The sequence below is a fragment of the Delphinus delphis genome, chromosome 17, assembly GCF_949987515.2.
Source record: "Delphinus delphis chromosome 17, mDelDel1.2, whole genome shotgun sequence".
Taxonomy (NCBI): domain Eukaryota; kingdom Metazoa; phylum Chordata; class Mammalia; order Artiodactyla; family Delphinidae; genus Delphinus; species Delphinus delphis.
The window spans coordinates 23,684,049-23,698,768 of NC_082699.1; the positions used below are offsets into that span (position 1 = coordinate 23,684,049).

A 14,720-nucleotide genomic window follows, 5' to 3' on the forward strand; every position below is an offset into this window, starting at 1 on the left:
TGATTTGTTGTCTTTGGTCTGATGGCTTTAAAAAGTAAATAGAATTTAATATTAATGTTTTCCATCTATTACAGGAGTCAGAAATACCATCAGAGGAGGGGTACTGTGACTTTAATAGTAGGCCAAATGAGAACTCTTATTGCTATCAACTTCTTCGACAACTAAATGAACAGAGGAAGAAGGGTATTCTTTGTGATGTCAGCATTGTGGTGAGCGGAAAAATCTTTAAAGCTCATAAGAACATCCTGGTTGCAGGCAGCCGTTTCTTTAAGACTTTATATTGCTTTTCAAACAAAGAAAGCCCTAACCAAAACAATACTACCCATTTAGATATTGCTGCAGTTCAAGGTTTTTCAGTCATCTTGGACTTCTTGTATTCTGGTAACCTGGTGCTCACAAGCCAAAATGCCATTGAAGTAATGACAGTGGCCAGCTATCTTCAAATGAGTGAAGTTGTTCAAACTTGCCGAAATTTCATTAAAGATGCCTTAAATATAAGCATTAAATCAGAAGCTCCAGAGTCTGTAGTTGTGGACTATAATAATAGAAAACCAGTTAACAGAGATGGCCTGTCTTCATCACGGGATCAAAAAATTGCCAGTTTTTGGGCAACACGGAATCTTACCAATTTGGCAAGTAATGTAAAAATTGAAAATGATGGTTGTAACGTCGACGAGGGCCAAATAGAAAACTACCAAATGAATGACAGTAGTTGGGTCCAGGATGGTTCACCTGAATTGACAGAAAATGAGTCTCAAGGTCAAACAAAAGTGTTTATTTGGAATAATATGGGCTCCCAGGGAATTCAAGAGACTGGCAAAACAAGGAGGAAAACCCAAGCTACGAAGAGATTTATTTATAATATACCACCTAATAATGAAACAAATTTAGAAGATTGCTCAGTGATGCAGCCACCTGTTGCCTATCCAGAAGAAGATTTGTCATTCATCAAGGAAGAACCAGGTAAATACTGTATATACAGAGGTATTTCAGTTTTCATTCTTATTCTGGTTGGATATAATCTTGTGTGTATTCTTAAAGTATTTTTTTCATTATAAAAAGAATACATATAAGTAATACTAAAATTTGAGTCTTTATAATAAAAGGGAGAAAATCACTCAAACAAGCACATATTATATCTTACATAATCTTATACTAAATGTAAGATTTGACGTGTCTTAGTTTTTTCTCTAAGCATGTAGATGTGAGTTTCTCAAAGGTTGTGTTAAATATAGGAATTTGCCCATATTTTATGGAATGTGGACGCCATGTATAGTTCTTTGACTTTCCTGATCTTTAGCCTCTGATCACTTTTTGTACCCAGTACTGGAAAAGGTAAAATCTTCTGGTTGTAATGTGTGATCCGTTTGTCATTTCAGGACATTTTTGAGATCTAGTTAACATTCTTTACTCTCAATTTTCTTCGTAAACATATAATTGTTTTATAGAAGTTTGCAAATGTTAATGGGATTATTCTACTTTGTTTAGAGTTACTGTTCTGTGCTCCGCATAAATCTTTCAGAAGCTGGAATATTTTAAGTTTGTCCCACTATTACCTCATTTTCATTCTCATTTACATTAGTTAAGTAAGAGAGAGGCCTCTGAGACCTTTCTCTTCAATATATTCCCAAAGGAATATATATAAGAACCTCAACATATCACATTTGTAGTGTAGGTTTTTAAAAAAATGGAGTGAGTGGGGGACCATTGTTGAAGAGTGAAAATAGATTTGAAACTTTTCTTTACGTTTAATTTGATTGTCTGTGTTTAACTTATTTGAAGAAGTAGCCCAGTGGGTTTGAGATTTTCCTATGTGGACCCCAGACTTTTCTACCACTGTCGTATTTAGTGCTTGTGTTGCTTCAGAGCTCTATAACTGTTCAGTGTCTGAGTTACGTGATGGTGATCATCTGGGGATGGAGTACTTTCTGTTAAAGAGAATCATTGTTGTTAGTTCCCAAAGGGCAAAATGCCATAATCCTGTGAAATGGTTCCTCTGGCTGTTTAGGTTTGGGTTTAATTTTCATTGGTAGAAATTTTTAATCATGTGAAAATCAGTATGCATGTGTAATGAATACTATTTGCTGATCTTTCCCCTCCTACTTATCAAGTCTTTAGCAATAAAACCCCAGAGGTAGTTTCTTTAAAGTATTAATGGTAAGTAGACTTTCTTAGCAGCACTTTATGTTTTGTCTTAATTTTTAATGTAGAAGACCTTGAAGCAGTTCTCAGAATTAGAGCTACGTTGTCTTTTTCTGCATGAATTAATCATTTAGTAGTATGGTGGGAAACCTTTAGTGTTTTTTTTTAATTTATATAGATAACACGCAATATAAGGAGTTAGCAGATTTTTTTGTATAGTAGTTGATTGACAAAACTAATTAGAGCTAACCCCATTCTTAAAATTAATGCCACACATAATTGGAGTGATTCAAAGAGAAGAAAAGCAGTAATTTGAACCACAGTGCATACTTTCAAAAATAACATTGCTAGTGATTATCTTAGCAAGCACCCCTAGCTGTATCAGTGGACTAGGTCTATCATAAATTAATTTTTGGTCTAGTATGCTTTTAACTTATCTCTAATATCTTATAAATGAAAATTCTGTTATGTCGTTGATATCACATTAGTATCTGATGAGCCTTGCTTAACTCACAAGTTTGGTTGTATCAGTGATGTGCTACATTCCAACTGTTAAAACTTTTCACAACTTTTTAGTGCCTCTGAATCCACCTTCATTCAGTGGCAGAAAATGGGTCCTGTAAGAGCTAGAACATAATATGATACAGAGCCAGAGGCTGGCAAATTTTTACTGTAAAGGGCCAAGCAGTAAATATTTTTGGGTTCGTTGGTCATAAAGTCAGTTACTTAAGTCTGTCATTGTAGCATGAAAGCATTCACAGACAGTATGTAAACAAGTGAACATGGGTGTGTTCTAGTGTTGCCAACTTTTGGTATAGAGCAGTGGGTCTTAATCATGGCTGCATGTTGGCATTAATTGGGAACTTTACAGGCCACCATGATTCTTGGATCTCTCTGCTAGGGATATAGATTTAATTGGTCTGGGATGTGGCCTGGTTGTTGAAACTTTTATAAACTCTGCAGGTGATTCTGTTGTGAACCAAGGTTGAAATCTGCTGATGTAGAGGAAAGCCCAAATTGAATCAGGATTGGGAAGTGAGCTCTGCCACTTATATGTTACCATAATCAAATTAAGCTAAACTCGTGCCCTCGGTTTCCTCTTCTTTAGAATATGCTATTTATTTTATAGGGTTATTATGAAAAATGACAAATATAAAAACATAGCTCGCGTGGTCATCTTAGTCCCCCTTACAGACTATTGAGATTATTTAAAATCAGTTTTCCAGTGCAGTGTACTTTCTACCAAATTCTAGATAGGTGGTCTTATTATAGCCTCAGCCTGACCTTTTGTTTTAATACTTAGAATACTTTTTGAAGCAGCCTGTTCCAGGGTTAAAATGAGTATCATTATTAGGAAATTACTTTATATTGAGCTAAAATTTGCTTCTCTTTAACTCCTAATTCTGCCATTTTTAGTAGTATAATCTGAGCCTAACCTCTAATCTCTCTAATCAACCTGATAACCCTTCAGATATTAACATTTGAAAAATTCCCCTGAAGTCCCCTTCTTCTAGGCTAAGTGCTGTACCTCCCACCTTGTGAATGCCAAACCCTTTTACACCCTTCTTAACAGCCATAGACAGTTTGTTTCACCCTGAAATTTTGATGCACAGAATTGACTAGAACTCTCCAGGCAAATTCTGACCAGTAAAGAACACAGTGGGTCTGTATTTACCAAGGTTAAGGCCTTTCTCAAGGTCATTCAGTTAGTAAAAATAGAGGCAGGTTCCATGTTTAGGACTGTCTGGCATTAGAAGCTTGGCAGTTAATAAACTAGTGACCCAGTCTTAAAAAATGAGGCCCATTTTAAAACTTGTAACATTTTAATGAATTCCACATTAATGGTTATACTTTTTTTCATTTTCACTTATTGAAAAAATAGTGAAATTTTTCGGTGAAATAAATGCTTTTAAACGTACTTAAAATTCTATACCTAAACATGTGAAAAGTCGTGGTGAATTATCCATTTAGTCTATAAGCAGTGCTTGGCATATTTGGATTTGTGGGTCTCTTGTAGGAACTGTGACTTCCCAGATTCTTAAGCCTACTATTTGTAAATCACAGCTCTAAATACTGCTGTCTTCTTGTCATATAATGTTGAAGGTGGTGTTTGGATGCCTCATAAAGAAATATAATTGAGATACTGAGATAGGAAGGTTTATCAGGGATTGTATTCAGATGGTATTTTTTTTAATCTTAAAGAAGCTAGTATACCTATTATTTGACTCACTACTGGGATTCCCTTCAAATCATTTTTGATAATATGAAGATATTTGGAAGTGGAACTCCAGAAAAGTTAGAAACTTCTGTCTTTTTTACTGTCTTATTGGGGTTTATTGGATAATTAAAACTGTTAGGAAAAACAGTTCTGGGTAATAAAATAGGAAAAAAAGGAGTCATTTAATGAGTTCCTTTGATAATGTAAAAATTTCAAAACCTCATCTTCCTGATTTACAGCCAGAAAACAAGTTTCAGCCAAATAAATAAAGTAATGTAAATCTTAAGATTAGAAATTAAATTGTAGGGGCAAAAATAACTAATGCCTACATTATTTTACACAGTGTGTTCATCTGTACTGTTAGAACAAGTCAGGTATGTTAATCCCATCTTTGATCTACTGTGGACTCATGGAACATTGGGTTTTCTGAATCTGTATTTTTGTATTATTTGTGCCAGTCACACTGGCAAGTTGCCCCATTGTAAATAACTGTACTCTGTACGTAATACATTTTATATCTGCATGCAATACATCATTTTGAACAAAGATTTTGAATGACTGACAAGAAACAAATTATCAAAATACAAATAAAATATAGCAATAAAGAAGTGTGCTAGCCAAGGGTGTTAATATGGTTAGCCTAATTAAAATTGCTTTTTGTTGGTTCTAAGATGATAAGAAACCCTTCAAAGTGAGGAAACGTACCAGTTCTGTGGGATGACAAACTTTTCTGGTACTGAATTCTGAAAGGAATTTCTCCAGTGGGGTTTTGTATAGTTGACACTAAGTAGTATAATTGGCAATTTCCTCAAAAGCATTTTCTAGTAAATGCAACAGTAGATTATAGAATTAATTTTTATCTAATAAAAGCTGGTAAAATTTCATCTAGATAATTGAATTTTTCATGATGCCGTACAAATACTCAGACGCAAGGTGGTTTTAGTTGATCAAAGGATATAATTTAGGGTTCTTTTAAACAATCTAAAAGTTCCTTTCTCTCATCTGTACTTTGGATAGGAAAACAGCTTTGTGGCATTTGTGAATTTTTATTAATTCCTACAAGTAGAGTTGAATTGAGGTTTAAGCTTTAACATCTTTAATTTGTGTAACTGTCTATTGATTAAAAAGCATTTAATTCGAGTATTTAGAAAACAACTTTGAGAAAAGAATGCTCAAATTATAATATCTTTAAGATATCCTAATGAGTCATACTTGAAGTAGTGAATTACCAGCACTTACGCCCTTCTATATTTGGGGTGATAATTGATACGTGGCATCACTTTCAGATGTTGCAGAATCTTGAAATGCTTTCTTAAATGATCTTTTTTTTTAAAATTTAAACATTTTTACAACTTTGAAAATTGGCCATCTGATTTGAGATTTTCCAATATTTTGGCCATGCCATATAAAGTTACTGTATGAACTACTTAAAATGTTTCCACTTAACTTGGCTTGAGTTTATCACACATAATATGTCTAATTAGAAGGAAAGAAAATTTCATAATTATGAAATCTTGGAGGCTATAAATCAAAGCTTTTAAAAATCATTTTGGCAACAAAACCTGATAATCAATTGGCAGCAAAACCGCCTATTTATATTTTTTACTTATTTCCTAAAATGTGAATATCCATATGTTTTGTTGCAGAAATACCGTTTTGATTACAGGTTGCTACCCTACATCCACTGGGGGTGTTGTAGTTATTACTTGCCTAAAATCTGAAAATTTATGCATTGTACATCTTAACCCAAGTGTTTTACATAACAGGTTTATGGACCTGGATTAGTTCTTTCTTCTTAAGGGATTCCAGATGTACTGCTCTACGTTACAGGCATCCTTTTGGTTGAGTATGTTACAAAGGATGAACTACAAGTGATTTAAGGTCATTTTTCTCTAGAAACTGTTACATTTGGGTATTAAATGGTAGTTTGAAGGCCTGAGGCTCATTTTAAAAAATGAATGTCCACCACTAGCTAATGGACTGCAAAATATACTAATATATAAGACTCCTCAATATTTAATCTTAAAAGGATGATAATAGGTAACTATATGGTAATAGGAGTATTCTGCCATCTGTTTTTTCCTTCTCCTTTACTTTCCTCTGCCTTGTGTTCCTTTCCCTTCCCTGTCTGCCGTATCTGATCCAAGAGATGGCTACACTAATGATCATTCTCTTCAAGTTACAAGCCTTAAAGAAATAGAATTTGTGTGGCCAGACTAAAGCTGTGTGTTGAAGAAGCCTTGTGTGGATCAGTTATAAAAGCATTTTTGTGACTTCTATCTGTTGATGGTATTAAGTTGTCTAAACCCACCCTGTAAGTGTCAACGCCTGAAAATTTTTGTAAGACTAAATTTTTTATTTCTGATATAATATTTTGGGGTGACCAAAATATTATATTATATTATATTCTGGGGTTTAATATTCTGGGGTGACCAGAAATTTTATCTTATAACCACATATTATTACTTTTCTGGGACTCCAAACTTTCCACATCATAAGAGGAAATTTGGTAATAAAATTTTTATTTAAATCCGCAAGAAACTGAGCAACAGGTCAGGTCATATTGCTGTCAAGATTGAGAATTTGTTCACAGTAGGATGGCTGTGGGGTAGAAACATACCAGTGCAGTGTGGTAAATGTTAAAATCAGAAGTATGGCAGAGGGTGCAATGGGGGAGGTTCCTGACTGCTCATAAGAGTTGGAGAAAGCTTCATAGATTTGGATCTTGTATTATATAGGAGTTTGCCAGGAGAGGGTGCAAGGTGGCAAGAAATTGGAGTAAGTGGGTGAAAGAATAGAAGGGGCAGTGTCGTAGGGGTAGATGAGGTTGGGTCAAACGTTAGGGCCAGATTGTAATTCTCTGTTTGACGTGGTAATAAATTGTGAATTTTATTTTACGGACTCTGAGGCAGTGAGAGGTTTTAAATTAGAGATCCGAGCTGTATATATTTGCCTTTAACACAAAGGCATTTGGAGGGTGTTGTTCATGAATTGGAGTGGGGAGTGTCCCAGGGAGACCTGTTAAGGCCCAGTCATGGAAGAAATAACAGCCTTGTTTGAATAGAAGCGAAGAAGAAACAGTAGAGCCTAGTCTGTCATTTGAATCATCGAGTTTGGGGGTAAAGGGAAACTGCTATTTGTTGAGTCTCTAGGCTGCTATAGAACTGTCAAGGGTGCTTTGTATAATTCATTTGCAACTGAATTTACTCTCCACTGAAAGGGAAAAAAACCTCGAACACAGTGAATGAAGAGAAAAAAATCTATAACTGTTTATGAAAAAAAATCAGATTTAGTTTTCTGAAACTGTCTTCAGAGAAGAGAAATTTGTTGCTAGTATACATTTACATGAAAACAAAAGTTGAATAGACCTTACTGAGTTTTTGTAGGATGGAGTTGTAGTTATTTCTAGAACCTTGATTTCTGATGTCCTCTCTCATATTTCATTCTTTTAAAGAATATTTGTGTTTTAAGAAAATCTGGATTAATCTGCACCTGCCTTATGTTTGGAATTTTGGGAACCAAAAGCAAACGGTCAGGGAGACCTCCTTCCCAACCTAGCTTTGTTTAGCACTTACAGGCAGGTGCTGTACTAAGCACCAGATGCTTTGGAAGTGATGCTAGCCCAGTGTGGTCCAAGAGAAACCTATAGCCACATGCACCAAGATTAAACTCATTTAAGGACATCGTGATTTATGTTGCACTTTATAATTAATGCAATATTTTTATTTACTAATGTTATTTTTCATAGCAACTTTGTGAAGTGGATAAATATTGCTACTCTTTCCTTGTGAAGAAAATCAAGTTATGATTGTTATAAATTTGGGAGAAGGTAGAGACTGAGATTTACACCATTCTTTTTTCATCTCATTCTCTTTGCATTGCTTGGTAATCAGGTTTTTAAAAAACCCATGAATAAGATGTCATTTTTTTAAAGAATGCAATTCATGGTTAATCAGAGAAGTATAAAAAAGTGCATTCTAAGGAGGAAGTTGCTTTGAAGATAGACAAAAATGTATTAGTTAAAGAACAATGACAGCTAATAACTAGGTACACTTAAAATTTTGGAGGTGCTTTTATTAAAGAGGTTAATAAAGTGAAGGCTGGTTTGGCACAGAGCGTAGGTAGTTTTGTTTTTGCGCATTTAGCAGTAGATATCAAGTATCACTAGGAAAGTAAGTTTAAGATGTTTATACTTCTGCACTCTCATTTCCAGCATTGCAGATTGTACTTTTTTTTTTTAATTGCCTGGTTAGTGCCAGGTTTGGTGCTCCTGTTGTCAGGAGGCAGTGTAATACAGTTAACAAACAGTGCAGCACTCTGCACTAGCTTTAGTTTCCTCTTAAAGGTTGAGGATAAGAATATTCGTAACTATATAAATATGTAGTGAAATTTAAATGAGATTGCATGTACAAAAGGACTTTATAAAACCTGTTTTTTTTTTCTCTTAGGGAAGATGTCAGCTATTATCTGTTCACTGAAGAAAATACGTTTGTAAAAATAGAAGAAATTGCACGTGGCTTAGCATTTAGCTCTGATTATTTGAATGGTATTACATAGTGTACATTTACTTCCTATTATCTTATAAAACTAATGTTTTAATAGCTCTTCAAAAAAGGTCTTTCGTTGTTTGCAAAGAGGTCTCAGCCCTTTTTGCTAAGTTTACATTAAGAGAAAGATTTCCATAGGAAGGTTATGAATGTCACAAAAGCAAAGTATATTAGAGTTTATTTTTTAATCCTATATTTTTTTGAGAAAAAGATGATGACCAAGAGTTACTGGTGAAGCAGAATATATATTTTTTTAATTAATTAATTTATTTATGGCTGCATTGGGTCTTCATTGCAGCATGTGAGTTTCTCATTGCGGTGGCTTCTCTTGTTGCAGAGCACAGGCTCTAGGCACGCGGGCTTCAGTGGTTGTGGCTCACGGGCTCTAGAGCACAGGCTCAGTAGTTGTGATGCATGGGCTTAGTTGCTCCAGGACATGTGGGATCTTCCCGGACCAGGGCTCGAACCCGTGTCCCCTGCATTGGCAGGTGGAATCTTAACCACTGCGCCATCAGGGAAGTCCCAGAATATATTCTTGTATCAAATGATTGGTTGGTTTCCTGGCTTCTATCTTACTCACATCAACTCAGCTGATTAAAAATAAGTTGCTAGGTGGGTTGGCTGATTTCAAATAAGGTACAGCAGTGATATGATGTACTGATTCCTAAGTTAAGCATGGTTTTTGAAAGCTGTTGTCAACCTGGACAAGCTCATCTATTTTAAGATTTATTTTTGGTATCAAGAACCAAGTAGTTGGTACCTTTCAAATGGGTTTTAACATCTGTAGTATGGATATGATTTTGTTATTGTACACAGAAAGAATACATTTGCCATCTATTAAGGTTTTAGGTTGACGTATTCTCTGTTAGTGTCCATGTAGCATTAAAGATCACAAATTAAATCCTAATACTTGAAAGCCTTGAACAAATCACTATAGAATATTACGTAAATAGAAACACTCTGTATTTACAAACCTGCTTGGCAGAATTTTAAGAAGTGCCCTCAGAACAGACTGTACACTTTAGAATAAGATGCTGGGGAAAGGGACATTTTTTAAATAGTGATTTAAATTTTACTTTTTGATTATTGAAATACATTTAACTTTTCATAGGAAAGCAAAGCCACTAAATTTCAATTAATTAATTTTCAGTTATTCAATGTTTTAGTGTTATTATATAGCAGAAAACTGAGAATTTTTTTTTTTTTTTTTTTTTTTTTTTTTGCTGCACCATGTGGCTTTCAGGATCTTAGTTCACTGACCAGAGATTAAACCCAAGCCATGGCAGTGAAATTGCTGGATCCTAACTATTGGACTGCCAGGGAACTCCAGAGAAATTTTTCTTCATAAGTCTAAATTAGTAACACAGGTTGTAAAGGGCAGACTACTCAAGCCAACATTTAACAACATTTGTTGAAAAGCCTTTTATTTGTCATGCATTATGATAAATACTGGGAAAATAAAATCTAGGTAGTATCCCTGCTCTCAAGGAACAGGAAAGGAGGCTGTGTCTATTTACTGTTCCTTCTGACTTCCAACCCATTTACTGTAGGCAGTAACCTCACATTCTACTATTCTAAGTTACAGAGAAAATAAAAGCCAGTAGACATTTAGTCTTTAAGTGCCTGTCTTCAAACTTCTCTCTGTATATACTGATTGTCTTAATGCTTCTGGATCCCAGACTCCTTAGGAATCTTACAAAATTGATAATTCCTTCTTTTTGCAGTATTTCTTCAGTGTCTTCTCCCTTTCTTGGGGACTTATTCCTTTTAGTATTTAAACATGTTTGTTTATTCCATCTTAAAAAAAAACCCAGACTCTTACCCTATATCTCACTCTTGCCCTTTACAGCCACATTTCTCAGATTGTCTGTACTGTATCTCTAATTCGTCTTCCATTCACAGCACAGGCCACTCTCACTCTTTCTACTTGCCAGCTGATCCACCAGTACCACTCTAAGATCACCAGGTGACCTCCAAGGTACTCAGTATTTATTGAATGAAATGAAAGAAACGCATACTTTAGTCTCCATCTTGAATTCTTGGTAGTATAGGATGGTGACACCAAAGATGAGTCTTGAATGGGAGGTAGAGGAGAGATTGCCTATTGTAAGTGGCATTTGAAAAATGTCTTCTGAGACTTTAATTTGAGGAGTAGATAGTACCAGTGGGATGATGCTAGATTCGTAAATAGAAACCTGAATATTAGGACCTTGTATTCTAAATTAAGGAGTTTGAAGATTATCCTAAAAACTGGTGAATTGATTTTAAGTAAAGGAGCAACATGTTTTATGTTGTCGAAAGATCTTTCTGGCAATGTTGTGGGAAATGAAGAGTGAACACTGACTGTATTTTGCAGCAAGGAGACCAAGAAACTGTTGAAGTAATTCTCTGATTAATCCAGGAGAATAATGATGAGTGCCTGGATTAAGGCAGCAGTAGAGAAAAAGAAGAGATGGAACAGATTCAAGGGAAATAACAGATTGGAACCAAGAGTACTATCTCATTAGTATGCCCTTAATGCTGCTTTTCCATATTTCAGGATTAACTCTTAGGAATTACCTCTTCTGTGAAGTCTTCCTTTACTAATCTAGTATTCATTGGTCTTTTCCACTTCTGAACCAGTACAGAAACAATGTTTTATACATTTAGTGCTTAATACTAGCAGTAGCAGCTATCTTTTGGGTATCAGACACCATAACTGTAACACTTGGCTTGCATTAACTAATTAAATTTCTTTATCAAATCTCTGATACAGGTAGATGCATATGAGGAAACTGAGGCACATGCTTGTACAAATGGAGCCAGGCTCTAAAGCTCATTCTTAATCCAGTGTGCTGGTGTTCCTGTGGAGTGTGCACTTGTTCCTGTGGTTGAAAAGCATGTCTTATGTATGCTTTTGTGCCTTGTAGCGTTAAGCACATAGTAGCTATTCAGTACTTGCAGATATCCTCTGTTTAGTCTGCATAAGAAACAATTCCAAGAAAAGAGTGTTCTGGGTGATGGCTATTGTGTGGTTGTAAATAACAGATTATTCTGTGTCTCCTTTTCAGATCTGGATGGTGCTCTACTCTCAGGGCCAGATTGTGATAGGAATGTGAATACAAATTTATTGGCTGAAGCCGGCTCCAGTCAAGATGGAGGTGATGCTGGTAGGTACAATAGAATTTTAGCAGGAGTACCTTTAAGAGGATTTGAAGATTGGGAGGTATTTGTGTATGTGTTTATTAAGGACCTACTGCAGTTTCTTTTCCTTAAAGGAAAGTATTAGGTATAAACACTTTCAGTCTTGGGCAGCTATGTTGATTGTAGAATTTAGCAGCCTGGTAAATACAAATGGATAGGTATTTCTTGTTTGTTTGAGGGAGTCATTTATTTAGAGTTGTTAAAACTTGTGGCTTGTGGCTTTCTGCTAGTGTATAGATGGAATAAGAATGGTAACTATCAGAATGGTTGACTAATGTATTTTAATTAGCTTTGATGTAAAATAATAGTGTGGTTGTTGATGACTATAGAAAACGTTAATTCTGAATAGTGATATTTATAACAACTACTTTGGGGGAAGTGCACATGAATACAAAGAATCCATGAATATTCCAAAGAATAATATGGGTAAATTAAAAAGGGAGAAAGCTTTCTTAACAGAAGAATTCCAAGCTAATAAACATAGAAGAATGATAGAATTGGAAAAACACCTATTTTTCAATGTCCATGGGAAATAATTCAAGGTCATCATTGGATAGTAAGCCACCATTGATGGGCTTATCCCATGATGACTGGGATAAGTTTGTTGTAATAGCATTTTGTTGTAAGTTTGTTGTAATAGCATTTTACAGTTTTGTTGTAATAGCATTTTCGCGTGGTCTCAGTATCATACCACAGGTTACTTTTATTCCCAAAGGAGAAAAGATACCTCTACAATAAAGAGATCTGATGAACATGATCATAGCCAAGTGATTAAATTTAGTATGCCTCCTGGTATGATGCACTAGCTGGCACCATCACCTATGTCTTATAGTATACTTGCCAGAAGGTTTCACTCGACTTTAATCATGAGGAGAAAAAAAGACAAATCTCTCCAAATCCAGCATTATGTCAATCTTTTATTATATCATTGATCCAAAAAAGAAAACAATGATGAAGATGCATTTGGGGGATAGTTGGAAAGGTGAATATGTAGTCTGGGTTAAATGATAGTCTTAACAATTTTTAAAATTCTTGGATGTGATAAAGGCACTATGGTTTATATAGGAGGAAGTTCTAAAAGATGCATGCTGTGTTTAGGGGTGAAGTGATGAAGCATAGAAGTTGTTTTCAAATAGTACACAAAGGTATGTATATGTATACATAGAGCGAAAGCACATGTGACAAAACTAACATTTGTTGAAGATACATAAAAGGATATGGGATATTCAGTGATTCAGTTTCTGTAGCTTTGGAAATCTTTATAAACAATTGATGGGGACCGGGACAACTGTGCTTTTACAGAAAACTCTCCGGGGCTTTCGAATATACAGTGTGCACGGACCAAAATTAAGCCATAATTCTGAAGAAACTGCCTTAAGGTGGTTTTCTCCTAACTGTTGAAAAGAATTTACAAAGATTTTGAAGTTAGCAGTTTACAGATTAGATGCATTGAATTTTGAACACTTGTCTCTCGTACAGAAAATCACTAATAGTGCCAAGAGTACTTTATTGCACTTGCTTTCTTGTTTTAGAAATCTGGTTCAAGAATGGGTTTATTTAGTTTGGCATGTGATTCAGATGTAAAATTTAAATTTGTGCACATAAACATATTCAGTGGAGGATGGTCCATATAATTTATTTCATTCTCAAAAAGCAAATCCTTGATTTAGAGTCCTTTCTCTTTAGGGGACATTCTAATCCATTAATGAGTATTTGGGGGAATTCCCTGGCGGTCCAGTGGTTAGGATTCTGTGCTTCCACTGCAGGGAGCATGGGTTTAATCCCTGGTCAGGGAACTAAGATATCCTGCAACTTGCATGGTGCAGCCAAAAAAAAAAAAAAATAGTATTTTTGCAACTGAGATCCCTTGTGTTACGTTTTTGTTTTTGTTTTGTTTTGTTTTGTTTTTGCGGTACGCGGGCCTCTCACCGCTGTGGCCTCTCCCGCTGCGGAGCACAGGCTCTGGATGTGCAGGCCCAGCGGCCATGGCCCACGGGTCCAGCCGCTCCGCGGCATGCGGGATCCTCCCGGACCAGGGCATGAACCCAGTCCCCTGCATCGCCAGGCGGACTCCCAACCACTGCGCCACCAGGGAAGCCCCTGTGTTACGGTTTTGACGTCAAAAAAAAAGTGCTTTCTTCTTACTTTGCCATTATGGAATAATGTACCCAGAAGATTATTAAACAGTAAGCACAATTATAGAACTGAATAACCTTAATGATCCTTCAGTTTTATGAATTGCAAAGGAAATACCTTTTTCAGTTTTCAAATGGGTGTTTTAACAGATTGTTTGAACATTAAATGTATCCTTTGCAATCCAAAACAGTTACCTGAAGTTTGCTGTTTGTGTGTTTACTTTTACTGTATATTTGTTTTCTAAATTCTTTGGCACAATTTTCTTGGGTGGGCGGGTACTGCCGTGATACTAGTCAGTTGGTACTGCCAATTCTGGGTATTTAAATTTTGGTTTGTTTGGGTTGTGGCTTTCTTTTGTTTTTGAAGTCTCCTGTTCTTTATTTGTAACAATTGTATTTTAATTTTCTGCATCCCCTAACTCCAAAGTATCCTTTTTCTCCCTCCCACTCAAAGGCGCAATACCTTGGTTCAAGTTGCTCTTATACTTCCTAAAA

At 35.5% G+C, this 14,720-nt stretch overlaps 1 protein-coding gene across 2 annotated transcripts in view; it reads left to right on the forward strand.

The window, feature by feature from the left end:
* The window catches only part of ZBTB10 (zinc finger and BTB domain containing 10), a 31,871-nt gene that overhangs the window by 12,880 nt on the left and 4,271 nt on the right, over positions 1 to 14,720 (forward strand). For both annotated transcript variants that reach the window (XM_059994811.1, XM_059994810.1), the window contains exons 2-3: positions 75 to 963; positions 11,958 to 12,056. In XM_059994811.1, coding sequence (XP_059850794.1) covers positions 75 to 963; positions 11,958 to 12,056 — 988 coding nt within the window. The remainder of the gene's footprint in view (positions 1 to 74; positions 964 to 11,957; positions 12,057 to 14,720) is intronic.